This window comes from Spironucleus salmonicida, chromosome 5 (assembly GCF_000497125.1).
Source record: "Spironucleus salmonicida strain ATCC 50377 chromosome 5, whole genome shotgun sequence".
In the NCBI taxonomy this organism is placed as follows: Eukaryota; Fornicata; order Diplomonadida; family Hexamitidae; genus Spironucleus; species Spironucleus salmonicida.
In genome coordinates, this window is record NC_090600.1 from 575,004 (window position 1) to 588,300 (window position 13,297).

Genomic DNA, 13,297 nt, shown 5'->3' on the forward strand with positions numbered 1-13,297 from the left:
AATTGCAGTTATATAAATGAGTATTTAAAATTTTTATAGATAAAGTAAAATCTATATTTTTTGTCTTATAAATATAATTACAATTTAGGTGAATCATAAAGATTGTGCACTTGGTGGTATTATGTTTGATCAAAATAATATAAACATCCTATTAATAAGTAAATATTAATTTATTTTATATTATAAATAAAATTAATTTAAAATCAGTACTTGATGAAATAAGTAAATTAAAAAAACTCAAACGTATGATTTATAAAATTATATATAAATATAAATCAAATATAATAGACGAATTAATATTAATAAGCTTTATTATAAGTAAACAAAATAAAGCAATACATAATTTTTAATGCTATATGAACTTTATATCAACTGAAATTTGATCAGTTTTACTTGAATATATCAATTTAGTATCTACATTATATATACCAGTAATAAATAATTATACTCAATATGTAATATTTATTCACTAACAGATTTAGTATGAAAAACGTAAAATAATTAAAAATAGATGCTGCCACCAAATTAATAATCTATAAATTTTGTAAAAGTAACTAACCCTACAGTTTAATATATACTCCTGTTAAATAAGAAATTCTGTGGTAATTAACTATATACTAGAAAAAATAAGGCGATATCTTCTTTTAATGCAAGAGTTTTTCCCAACCGTTAGTAAAACAATCGAACCAAGCTAAAAGACTATCTATGTAGACAGCTAGATCTCAATTTCAAAAGTCATCTGATACTTTGCCAAGCATGATTAATATGGTCGTATATTTATCTCTAAAAGTAGAAATGTCAATTCAAAAATCATTAAAATAGCTAACCCGGAAGTATTCTGATTAACCATAATAGTCTTACTATTTAACTATTAGCTGTCTTATTTTTCAAAAGAGCACGAACTTTGTGAAGGCATATCAAATAAATCCATCTCTGTTTTTGATATTAAGAAAGTAATAACATAAAGATATTTATTAGAGTAATTTTATTTTTATTTTACATTTTATTATAATTTATGGTTTAAATAATTTTATAATTATCATTAGACTAATATAAATTCAAAGAAACAACCATGTAGTAGTTACTGAAGAGAATTGTATCACAATTTTTGTATATTTATCTGAATAATGCGAATAACTATTGTAAGTACTTTTGAACCAAATTTAAGATTAAATATTGTTAATTATATTTAATATATGTGTAAAATAATTTACTTAGTCTTAGAAAAACAAAACCTCTGGTTTTCTTTGAAACTCACAATTACAGTTTAATATATTAGTAAATTATATTTTAAAAATAAATTATCACCATGGTTTTACGTTGATAAATTATACTTGTAGTAACAACAAACGATTATGAATCTTAATTAGTAAAGTTTATGTTTTCTCTATTTTTCGAGACAAGGTAGATAATATGATGCAATGACAATACACTAGAGTAAATTTATTATAAACACTAAATAAGTATATAAGTAAAGATAAGAATACATTCAGAGTGACTCAAATCTAATGTGTATTGCTTATAAGATGGGTATTTTCATCGCTATTATCATCACAGCAAATAGTAAATATTTTAAAGCATTTACAACCACAGAATCCATCACAACATAACCAAATACTCAATGTAACAAATATCATCACGATGAGGAATACAATAGCTGAAATAATAAGAATCATGTTTAGTTTTTAAAATATTGCACTATCCTTCAGATGGTCATAAGAATCTTAGTCAACACAAACAATATCATAAGGCTTCAGAAAATCTAGTTATTCTTTGACTGGATGATATTTAGATGGGAGTTATGAAAGGGTTTTTGTTACGTGTACATCATATACAAGACATTATTCCCCAGTGAGTAAAGTTGCGATTTGTGTTACACCAGGAAGCTGAAACTTAAAATAATATGTTTCCAATCTAATAGGATCAGATAATTCAGTGAACTGTGAATCTATTTATTAAGAAAGGAAAGAATCTTAGGTAAGATTTGTTGTAACAAGAAGTGTATCCGCAATAAGTAAAGTACATACTGCTAATATTAAACTGATAAAAATTGTATAAATAAATCTAGAAGCTAAATTACTTATATATGAACAAAAGTTGCAACGCATTTAATAAAGATAGAAAGTTATATATTATCATTATTTTATAGTAAATAGTAATAATAATTTTTTCTATAAACATTAATCAGATAATTAATTAAACTTATTTGTTAATAACAACTTTTTATATTTAATTCTTTATTTAATTTACAAAGACAATAAAATTAACTATAATATATATTAACTAGTATGATAACCTTTTAAAATGCTTCTTATTTTATGCTAATGTGATTATCGATTCGCAGTATTTGAGAATGAAAACAACCTTTTTTATCCTACAGTTACTGCTAGAAACGAAGCAAAGCTATTTTTTTGTCAGAAATATTCTTAAGCACCGTTTAACATACAAACGAATTGCTTAACACCAGACTCACCATTTTATGCTAGTTTTTCCTCCATTTACGATCCATTATTCGCACCATTTATAGTGAAAAATGTGAGAAATTCCCTAATGCTTTTCGAGCACTCCTTAGTCCATAACTCGATAAACCAGGGTCTATGCGGGTCCTGCTACGCTATTCCAGCTAAGTTCATTTTGGAGGCCATTTTATACCAAAACTCCTCATTCAATAAGTCCAGACAAATATCTGTCTAGTAGCTCATTTCCGGTTCAACGTCCGGTGTGAACCGCTACTGTTATGGCGGCCATTTCCAGTTTATCATCCAAGACTTAATACAACAGAAGTTCAACCTAAGCTTCGATAACCCTTACATAGCCATGTTTTCTAAGTTTACAGCACGTCCACAACCTGCTAAATTATCGAATTTTCCGAGTAAAATATTTCAGATTTTCGAGGTAAAAGATTGCCAGAAAGCAGTGTTTAGTATTCAAAATGAGACATAATGGAACGATTTTTAGATTCAGTTGATTAAAAATGTGCTAAACCGCGGACTACCGCTTTCTGGTTAAATGAATACTGGAAGCGGAAAATCGAGTTCAAAATTAAATTCTTACAAAGATGGGATTTTAAATGGTAGGTGCAGCGGGCAGTTTTCAAATCACCAGATTCTGCTAGTTGGGTACGGGAAGTACAAGGGGGAAGATATTTGGGTTTTTTAGAACTCGTGGGGCACAAAATGGGGCGTGAATGGTCTATTTTTCGTGAAAATTGGGAGTAATGCATATTGTACTGAGCGGGAGGTAATGGGTGTCTTCGCTTAGCTATATAACTTTTCAATATCGCAAACCGATTTAGAGACCGAATGGGCAAGTGTGAAGCGAGGTTAGAATGGGGTTGATAGAGAGGATGGAAGTTACGAAAAATAGGGTATGGTATTCTGTTTAACGGTTGTATACTGGTTACTTTGTTTCAGCTGTGTAGGGAGTTTAATTTTCGTAGTAAACTGGGCATTTAATCCAGAATATCCAGATAATCAGTGGATATTAGTGTCATATGATGAAAAATATGAATGATTGTGAAATATAATAAATGAGGTTGGTTAGTTGATTGTAAGGTTGCGGGTAACAAACTGTAATTCAGAAAAGTAAGATGAATATTTAAGATTTATAGTTATTATATTGTTATCGAGATTAAAAAGTATCCATCAGCAACAAAGTTTAAGATATACTATAATTGTTTATAAAATCAGTTTCATAATATGTAGATGAGATTATGTTATTTTACAATAGTTTATGTGTAAATTAAAAATATATGCATTGTGCATTATTTATCTTAGTTAATATCAAGCTTAGTATTAGAAAAAAGAAGAGTATTATGTTTCATATTTTTTGTAATTAAAATATATTATTGAAATTATTTTATATATTATTGTAGTTAGGTAAATTTAGACAATTAAAATATATTAGTTTTAATATAACTAATATTAGTAATTATCACCCTTTCCTAGAAAATGTCAAGGTATTCATAACTTTCAGACTTGTAGACATCCTATTAAACTCTTATTTCTCCTATTCCACATACTTAGCTTATAGAATAGTTTTACCCTTCAATAAATATCAATTAACTAATTTTTAAACTTGCAGCATTGTAAACGACGTAATTGGTTCATTATTCTTTTGAAACAAATCCTTTACCAGCGAACCCTTTAATAGGTTAAGTACGTAGAAAACTAGAATAGAATGTGGGCGTTGGATTAAGTAATAACTGCTTAACGACTTTAGATTTAGATATGCCTTTAACAATTGTTTCAAACTTTTCTCATGAAGCACTAGAAGTTAAGACGTTACCATCATTTTCAGCGCATGGGATTCCATTTGCAGTTAGTTCGGGTCATAATTTAGGGACGCTCAATTAATTTTTAATATATGAAATCAAATAAAAACATGATTAGTTAATAAATAATCATTAAACAAAAATTTAGACTCTTAGATAGTTATCTCAGATTATTATCAATAAAAAATCTAAATAATCAACTCGAAATACTCCAGTCTACAATTTAATATTATAAACTTAAAAATCTTTACAGGATACTTTAACTTGTTCGTCCTTACTTACGTCTCTAGTCACTTCAAACTCAAAGGCAAAAAATATACTTTCTAAACTTATTCTTTCTTTTCAAAAAACTAAAAAATCAACAAATTTAAGTGAAACTTTACGAAATATAGATAAAAAACGATAGAAAGGTGTTTTAAACGATATAGTATAAATTTTACCATTTTCAACAACGACACAAAAGTTAGCTACAGTTCTACCAAATAACAGACCTTATGAAAAGTATGCTATTCTTGCTGCTCTTTCAGCGCTTAGACTCAAAGAAAAAGCTGCAGTCCTTCCAATTTAAGACCCATAAAGTGCTAATTTTCTCATTAATCAGTTTTGCTAATTTAGTAATAAGAAAACTGCGCTTTTAATTTCATCATAATAACACATCAAATAGCTACCAAACGAACTATCAAAAAATGTTAGAATTTTTGCGTGGAACAAATTCCACTCAGTAAAGAAGTCATAGTCGCACGAAATGTTTAGTTTCGGTTGGGAAAAACTGCGAATGAATTTTTTTGGCGAGTAAAAAGTCGAGCAGAACTTCGACCTTATTGATTTGGATTTAGTTACTGTGGATTTTGATTCGCTTATTAGTAAAAAAATTGACTTTTCTCCAGTTTTACGAGAACTTAATGTAAAATAATTCGATTTTGCTATAATTAATAGATTTGATGTTTTTCTAACATAGAAAAAGCTGAGATTTCATAATATTTGTGATATTCCAACGGATTTCAAATTAATTGTAAGCGGAGAAAATGGTAAGTTTAAATGGTTTAATTAAGCTTTTTTAATGTAGAAAATAGATTAAGAATTGCTTGATTCATTTAAACCTGAATTTTTAACAAACGATGATGACGTACTACTATTTCAGCTAGAGAGTGCTGCAAAAAGCTCTATTGAATACTGTCTTATTGAATAGGATAATGTGATAAAAGAGAGAGAAATAGAAGTATAAGAAATAGTTTTCCAAGAAAACTAAATTAGTTAAAATGAAATTATTTGTAAAATGAGAGAGTTTTTCGATTCATAGGAAGATGATGACATTGTTACATAACTAGAAACTTAAATAGGTATACGAACAAAGATAAGCTAGAATGAAAATTAAAGCTAAATGATATAAGTTATTAGGAATGGAGTGCTTGGTTATGATTTTGAAAAAAATAATTGCGAAAATGTTGCCGAATGTCTTAAAAGTGATATTACGGAACCTTGTGCAAAAGATTTACTAATTTGGATATAAAACTTAGAAAATGATAATAAAATTGGTGTGAAAACGTAACCTGATTCTGAGTTTGGGATATAATAATAATTACGATGTTTTGAATTAGTTTAAAAATTAATATAACAACCAGAATATGATGAATAAGATGATTAATTTTTGAATTTAAGTTGTTAGCTTTAACTTAATTTTGATTGTATTTTAGATTTTGATGGATTATATGAGTTCAAAACTGAAGATGTACCTAATTCTATTAAAAATATATATAATGGCCCAGTTTCTTAATTTGGCAAATCTTTAGGATTGGTCTTAGCAAATTCCCGAATATCATCAATATCTTAGCTCCATAATTCAACAAAATAATATCATATCATGAAATAATATATGAAAAGAATAATTAAGTAAAATAGTTAGAGTATTAAATTTAATGCAAAATTCTTGGAAGAATATATTAGGTCAGAAATAGAAAGTATAAATTTACCTAATACAACTAATTCTATTATCTAAAATTTAAGTTACTTTAAATTTGATAATTATTTTAAGTTAAATATTTAGAAGGATATATTTAGCTAAACATATAGTTTTTATACTCCAGATACTGAATTTTCTATACCAAACTCTTTATTTAGATCTCCACTTCAAAAACCCATACTTTTTCCACATCCAACTGGTATGGCAAAGTAAATTTTATAATTGTTAAATCTGAAAAATTCTAGAAGTAAATATTTAATACTTACTGACAATGATTAATAAATAGATTAGTTACAACATTAGTTATAAAAATATTCTCATTAAATTTCTATTTCTCCAGATTTAACAGATTTAAATTTTTCAGAAGTAGTAGTTTTACCTCATGAAAATTCCTAAAAAGCAATAGAAAATCTTAAAAAGATACCTTCGAAAATTACAAAAATTTATTAAGTAAAATAACCACATAAACTAAATTTTAAGCAGATTAATCCTATTATTTCTTGTTGTAAGCTAATTGAAGACTAACTTCCTTAGGCAACTTTTGATAAAATCAACTCATTCTAACTGATAAAAGAAGCAGATAAGCAAATAGTTTCATAAATTGAAACAGTAGATTTGAAGGAGCGCACAATAGCTGATGAATACTTTAAACTTTGCTACGGTGGACGCATTACACCAATTTCACGGAAATTCATAAGAACAATATTTGGCTTATAGGAACAACAACCAATTATCGAATTTACAAGCTACTCTTATACAAATTATACACTCTTTGTGAACTCTCTAATAAATTTTCCGTTATTTTCGACGGTTACGACAAATTTGAAGCTTATAGGTTTTTCTTAACGCTAAGTTTAGTAACAATTCTCCACGCCTAATACAATAATTATACAAAATAAAATACCTCATTTTCGCTCTCTTCCAACTTCAATTTTCTTACGATTTCGTAAAAACTTGAACTTTTTGGCCCAAAAGACCATTGTAGCAAATGATGCCCGTAGGGATACTTACTAGGCGAATATTTGTGTGCCAATTTTTATTGATTAGAACCCGTTTAAGAGGTTTCTATGTCCAAAGTGTTGCGTGGTGAACGAGTAATTGAACTCTTGCCTATCAATTATTTAAGCATGTGCAAGATCAGCGTTATCATAATCTCGTTGTACAGCGCAGGGAAATTTCCTTTTCCCAGATATTTATTTTTACAATAGTTATATGCAGTTATATCACGGAATATACCGAAGCTTCGTCCATCAAGACATCAGTAGCATTATTTTAACACTTTAAATCAACAAATAAAATCGTGATTATGTGTAGCATGTTCTTACTGAACGACTTCTAAACTTAATTTACGCATAATTTGCTGAGCCTAATAGCCAGACTTTCTCCGTAAATGTGTCGTAGACAAAGGACGCAATTCATCGGTTGGCACTTCAAAATTCGACTACCAGTGTCGATTTTACTAGCCTAAAATTACCGAAAAACATACCGTTGAAGGTGGTTTGGCAGGCATGTAGGTTTATCAAGGGATTTTAATTCCAAAACCTGCGTGGGAACGCTATTCTACAAAATTTGGAGCATCACGAGGCTAAAATTAGCCTTGGACGACTTAGTAGGACACAAGAAGGCATTCGACATCCTAGGTTCGAACCCGGTACTAACAGTGTTTCGTTACTGAGCCATATGGTGCGAAGATTTGGTGGTCGGGAGAATTAGCAGCTGGTGGAGTACGCGGCGGTGTGCAGCTGCATCCCAGCGTGGGTGGTGAGCCTGAATGTGAAGATCTGCGACAGTGGCTTCGGTGTACGACGCCGCTGCGAGTTTCCGGTGGTGCTGGAGGTGCTGCTGAAAAACTGCGGTGGGCGCGTAATCCTTCAGCGGATTAAGGAGCATGAGGCTGTGTTCGAGGTGCCGCTGACGGAGGGATGGGAGCGCGAGGTCGAGTGCGACGTGCTGTGAGAGAGTGAATCATAATATTTTTGGTGACTACCAGGCGGGTTGTTTTACAAAAACTATCGGATGAGAGTATGTTGCCAATTTACTATATTGTATCATTATTCAGACGAGACCTAGATAGTTCTTAGCAAAATGAGGAGTGTAAAAATAATGCACAGGCAGGGCCGGGAGCAGCGAGACACACACCTGCACTCCGTAGAGACATAGGAGATAAGCGAGTAGGACCTATCGCTATTGTTCCAATACTTTTGAGTGATTTTTGCGAATATCTCACTAAAGTGCATCGATCCCCATATCCCGACACCGTTTCCAGATCTACTGCGACGTCCTGGTTGTTAAAACCTTAGATGCAACCCGACAGCTTAGTTGCTAGTCCGTTATGAGCATTTTTAGCATATGGTCCTCTTCTTAGCTCCACCGCCCTTTCACAATTCCAGGCTAGATTACACGTGTCCAATGCTGCTAGCACTACTTTGCAGTAAAAGTAGACTAGGTTTACTCGTTGATGTGTTATGCTAACTGCCCGTAGCTAAGAAGATGGGTCTGCTTGAGGTAATGGAGCATTTCATCCTGTTACTTGGTCCAGAATTGCTTTGTTGGATGCGTACTCTTCGCATGGAGGAGTTCTCCTAGTAATTAACCCTTGAAGCATGCCTCAATTCTGCGCAGTATCTCAAGTGATTCCTTTTCCGCTTTCTCCATTTAAATTTAAGGTTAACGAATACAAGATACGAGATATATGATATATTACGGCTCATACCAAGTTACCATGATTGTGGGTCGATGTAAATATCATAATGTATAATATATTTGTATAATAAATTATTTTTACTTTATGATAGTATACACCCTTAATGAGACGTATACATGAATAAAAGTTAAATTATAATATATATGATAATATTACTTGTTACTAAGTCCTGCTATTATATTGATAATAAGAGGTATTATGTTTTCCACAATTACACTATCATAATAATTATCGTAATACTTTCTAATGGAAACGGAAACTGTGAATTTTACCATGTAATATATTTGTGATATTTTATTCGGTTTAAGAATAAATTTATAACTATTTCGAAGTTCCACAATTCAATAAAGTATACAAAGTTCTATTGTTAGACCATCAGTCCAGTTTCGTATTATTTTTATTTCAATAATAGATAAATCAAATTATTATAAACTACTTAAGTTTATAAATATCAGAAATGAAGACTAGGCCATCACAGATCCAATCATCAAAAACACATAGTCTCCACAATCTACTAGCCAGAAGAACTATCAAAGAATAAATACCACCTGAATCTCCTTGTTAACATTTTTAATAAGCATTTCCTTTAAAAAACATAGGAACAGATAACTAAACTCTAGAACTATCAAGTGATATATTTGAAAAAGATGAGACAATATTGGCACAAAAGATGATTATAGATTTCAGCCTGCTTGAGCTGTAATTGTGATATAGTGTATATATTTTATATTGTTTTTATTTGTTAATGATTTAGAACGTGTCATATAAATACTTTGTGTGTCATCTTCGTTGTAGATTTAAAATATTATTATATATTCTAAATAATTTATTATAAGATTCTATTATGAAAATCAAATAATAAGAATACATTTAATACTTTAATGTATTCAGATGAGTAAACAGGAATTATAATGTATATTATATAATATTATATATGTTTGATGGTAAAAATAAACTTTTTAAATGGGTTGCGGTAATGTAAAATAAATTGTGTTAGCATAAGATTAAGATAATACATCCTAACTGAAGGTAGATACTGTAAGGTTATCAACCTCGTAATAAAATTATTAGTTAGATGAGATGTTAGCGTAAAAATCATAATAAAAACTTCCTAAAGAAGAACCATAAGAACCAGAAACATCTGATCTAAATATGAAACCTGGAGATAAAATTGAAGAATATGATAGTGATCTTTGATGTGTAGTTATTATAGATATCATTATATTTTAAATTCTGAATTATGTAATGGTTTACTTATTCTATATTATAAATTAGCATATTTTATTCAAGTTAATATATAACTTAGCTCCTTTAGTATACATAATGTTTAAATAGCCACGGGTTGATATTTAAGTTAAACGTGATTTAGTAATATTAGTTATAAAAATGGATGAATATCCTTTAAATATCTGGTTCAAACTTGTGTTTAAATACATAATAGAGTAATAATTATAATTCCTGTTTACTCATCTGAATACATTAAAGTATTAAATGTATTCTTATTATTTGATTTTCATAATAGAATCTTATAATAAATTATTTAGAATATATAATAATATTTTAAATCTACAACGAAGATGACACACAAAGTATTTATATGACACGTTCTAAATCATTAACAAATAAAAACAATATAAAATATATACACTATATCACAATTACAGCTCAAGCAGGCTGAAATCTATAATCATCTTTTGTGCCAATATTGTCTCATCTTTTTCAAATATATCACTTGATAGTTCTAGAGTTTAGTTATCTGTTCCTATGTTTTTTAAAGGAAATGCTTATTAAAAATGTTAACAAGGAGATTCAGGTGGTATTTATTCTTTGATAGTTCTTCTGGCTAGTAGATTGTGGAGACTATGTGTTTTTGATGATTGGATCTGTGATGGCCTAGTCTTCATTTCTGATATTTATAAACTTAAGTAGTTTATAATAATTTGATTTATCTATTATTGAAATAAAAATAATACGAAACTGGACTGATGGTCTAACAATAGAACTTTGTATACTTTATTGAATTGTGGAACTTCGAAATAGTTATAAATTTATTCTTAAACCGAATAAAATATCACAAATATATTACATGGTAAAATTCACAGTTTCCGTTTCCATTAGAAAGTATTACGATAATTATTATGATAGTGTAATTGTGGAAAACATAATACCTCTTATTATCAATATAATAGCAGGACTTAGTAACAAGTAATATTATCATATATATTATAATTTAACTTTTATTCATGTATACGTCTCATTAAGGGTGTATACTATCATAAAGTAAAAATAATTTATTATACAAATATATTATACATTATGATATTTACATCGACCCACAATCATGGTAACTTGGTATGAGCCGTAATATATCATATATCTCGTATCTTGTATTCGTTAACCTTAAATTTAAATGGAGAAAGCGGAAAAGGAATCACTTGAGATACTGCGCAGAATTGAGGCATGCTTCAAGGGTTAATTACTAGGAGAACTCCTCCATGCGAAGAGTACGCATCCAACAAAGCAATTCTGGACCAAGTAACAGGATGAAATGCTCCATTACCTCAAGCAGACCCATCTTCTTAGCTACGGGCAGTTAGCATAACACATCAACGAGTAAACCTAGTCTACTTTTACTGCAAAGTAGTGCTAGCAGCATTGGACACGTGTAATCTAGCCTGGAATTGTGAAAGGGCGGTGGAGCTAAGAAGAGGACCATATGCTAAAAATGCTCATAACGGACTAGCAACTAAGCTGTCGGGTTGCATCTAAGGTTTTAACAACCAGGACGTCGCAGTAGATCTGGAAACGGTGTCGGGATATGGGGATCGATGCACTTTAGTGAGATATTCGCAAAAATCACTCAAAAGTATTGGAACAATAGCGATAGGTCCTACTCGCTTATCTCCTATGTCTCTACGGAGTGCAGGTGTGTGTCTCGCTGCTCCCGGCCCTGCCTGTGCATTATTTTTACACTCCTCATTTTGCTAAGAACTATCTAGGTCTCGTCTGAATAATGATACAATATAGTAAATTGGCAACATACTCTCATCCGATAGTTTTTGTAAAACAACCCGCCTGGTAGTCACCAAAAATATTATGATTCACTCTCTCACAGCACGTCGCACTCGACCTCGCGCTCCCATCCCTCCGTCAGCGGCACCTCGAACACAGCCTCATGCTCCTTAATCCGCTGAAGGATTACGCGCCCACCGCAGTTTTTCAGCAGCACCTCCAGCACCACCGGAAACTCGCAGCGGCGTCGTACACCGAAGCCACTGTCGCAGATCTTCACATTCAGGCTCACCACCCACGCTGGGATGCAGCTGCACACCGCCGCGTACTCCACCAGCTGCTAATTCTCATTCCTTACAAGTTATAAGCTCCATTTTTCAAAATAGTTTTCACATAATCATAAATTTTATGAAAAACTATATATTATTATATCATAATATCATATCCCTAACCCACTCCACATTTAATGAACTTTTTCGAAGAGCTGCTCTAAGATAATCCTGATTCTATCTCTGGACTTATAAATTCTGGAACTACATCTCTTATATCACCAATTTTCCCTTTTACGCACGCTCTAAATTTTGCAGCTTATCACAACCTCCTTAATGTGATTCCCTTGCTAACGCCTTTAAATTTTCCCCAAACAAACCTGTCCGCGATCCACTACGCCGCATTAACAGACTCATTTTAAGTACTTCCGTTAATTACCTTGAATGCATCTCCAATTCAACTTTCAACTCCAATTTCTCCACTCCACATAGCGGCAATTTACAACGCCGTGAATTGTGCCCGTTTACTATTAGATTTTGCAAATGTCAACACAAAATATGAGTTCATGGGGCTCGAATCGGGCCTCAATGCCCTTGAAATAGCCATAAAATTCCGCTCGAAAAAAGTAGTTGAACTTCTGTTTTTAATCGAAAAAACGGACGATTAAGCGCTTTTGGAGTGTTTAGATTTTGAAGGATAATTTGGAGTGGAAAATCGAATTAAAATTGACTTTTTAAACTTGCGCGTTGTGGGTGATTATGTTTAGTATAATTGCCAATAGTAGCCTTTGGAATACGAACCAGTTTTCGATAACGGTGTTGAATAGACGCCCAATCAGGATACACAGGTCATCACTAGCGAGTTAGACGGTACGTTTTTAGTTGAGGATTTTAGGAGCGAAAACGAACAGTTAAGGTAGGAAAACGTGCGCTTAATTGCTGAAAATGAAGCATTGCGAGCACAAAATTAGCATTCTGCTGAAAAACTCATAGCCAGGCGAACTCCGCTCTAAAAGGGGCGCATGCAGGGGAGGAAAAAGTGATAATAATTATATATTATTATATGCGAATTGTATGAA

General features: G+C 31.1%; 10 protein-coding genes and 1 pseudogene across 10 annotated transcripts; 8 read left to right on the top strand and 3 right to left on the bottom strand. All coding sequences in view use genetic code 6, as the record gives it.

The window, feature by feature from the left end:
* Positions 1 to 1,499: 1,499 nt before the first annotated feature.
* SS50377_24906 (Transmembrane domain-containing protein) lies at positions 1,500 to 2,108 on the bottom strand (the record flags this gene model as incomplete). Its single annotated transcript, XM_067908745.1, has 1 exon — positions 1,500 to 2,108. One exon carries the CDS (start codon positions 2,106 to 2,108, stop codon positions 1,500 to 1,502), a length of 609 nt encoding a protein of 202 aa, XP_067763566.1.
* A 196-nt stretch (positions 2,109 to 2,304) lies between these two features.
* SS50377_24907 (Cathepsin L) lies at positions 2,305 to 3,513 on the top strand (the record flags this gene model as incomplete). Its single annotated transcript, XM_067908746.1, has 1 exon — positions 2,305 to 3,513. One exon carries the CDS (start codon positions 2,305 to 2,307, stop codon positions 3,511 to 3,513), a length of 1,209 nt encoding a protein of 402 aa, XP_067763567.1.
* A 437-nt stretch (positions 3,514 to 3,950) lies between these two features.
* SS50377_24908 (uncharacterized protein) lies at positions 3,951 to 8,189 on the top strand (the record flags this gene model as incomplete). The annotated part of the gene is made up of 1 exon (XM_067908747.1): positions 3,951 to 8,189. One exon carries the CDS (start codon positions 3,951 to 3,953, stop codon positions 8,187 to 8,189), a length of 4,239 nt encoding a protein of 1,412 aa, XP_067763568.1.
* Positions 8,190 to 8,456: 267 nt separating this feature from the next.
* On the bottom strand, positions 8,457 to 8,888 carry SS50377_24909 (Myb-like DNA-binding domain-containing protein; the record flags this gene model as incomplete). The annotated part of the gene is made up of 1 exon (XM_067908748.1): positions 8,457 to 8,888. The coding sequence occupies one exon, from the start codon at positions 8,886 to 8,888 to the stop codon at positions 8,457 to 8,459; it is 432 nt and encodes a 143-aa protein (XP_067763569.1).
* A 506-nt stretch (positions 8,889 to 9,394) lies between these two features.
* SS50377_24910 (uncharacterized protein) lies at positions 9,395 to 9,646 on the top strand (the record flags this gene model as incomplete). Its single annotated transcript, XM_067908749.1, has 1 exon — positions 9,395 to 9,646. The coding sequence occupies one exon, from the start codon at positions 9,395 to 9,397 to the stop codon at positions 9,644 to 9,646; it is 252 nt and encodes an 83-aa protein (XP_067763570.1).
* A 254-nt stretch (positions 9,647 to 9,900) lies between these two features.
* On the top strand, positions 9,901 to 10,134 carry SS50377_24911 (uncharacterized protein; the record flags this gene model as incomplete). Its single annotated transcript, XM_067908750.1, has 1 exon — positions 9,901 to 10,134. The coding sequence occupies one exon, from the start codon at positions 9,901 to 9,903 to the stop codon at positions 10,132 to 10,134; it is 234 nt and encodes a 77-aa protein (XP_067763571.1).
* A 48-nt stretch (positions 10,135 to 10,182) lies between these two features.
* On the top strand, positions 10,183 to 10,518 carry SS50377_24912 (uncharacterized protein; the record flags this gene model as incomplete). Its single annotated transcript, XM_067908751.1, has 1 exon — positions 10,183 to 10,518. One exon carries the CDS (start codon positions 10,183 to 10,185, stop codon positions 10,516 to 10,518), a length of 336 nt encoding a protein of 111 aa, XP_067763572.1.
* A 71-nt stretch (positions 10,519 to 10,589) lies between these two features.
* Positions 10,590 to 10,841, bottom strand: SS50377_24913 (uncharacterized protein; the record flags this gene model as incomplete). The annotated part of the gene is made up of 1 exon (XM_067908752.1): positions 10,590 to 10,841. The coding sequence occupies one exon, from the start codon at positions 10,839 to 10,841 to the stop codon at positions 10,590 to 10,592; it is 252 nt and encodes an 83-aa protein (XP_067763573.1).
* Positions 10,842 to 11,347: 506 nt separating this feature from the next.
* Positions 11,348 to 11,779, top strand: SS50377_24914 (Myb-like DNA-binding domain-containing protein; the record flags this gene model as incomplete). The annotated part of the gene is made up of 1 exon (XM_067908753.1): positions 11,348 to 11,779. The coding sequence occupies one exon, from the start codon at positions 11,348 to 11,350 to the stop codon at positions 11,777 to 11,779; it is 432 nt and encodes a 143-aa protein (XP_067763574.1).
* Positions 11,780 to 12,033: 254 nt separating this feature from the next.
* On the top strand, positions 12,034 to 12,453 carry SS50377_24915 (Hypothetical protein; annotated as a pseudogene).
* Positions 12,416 to 13,261, top strand: SS50377_24916 (Ankyrin repeat-containing protein; the record flags this gene model as incomplete). The annotated part of the gene is made up of 1 exon (XM_067908754.1): positions 12,416 to 13,261. One exon carries the CDS (start codon positions 12,416 to 12,418, stop codon positions 13,259 to 13,261), a length of 846 nt encoding a protein of 281 aa, XP_067763575.1.
* Positions 13,262 to 13,297: the final 36 nt, after the last annotated feature.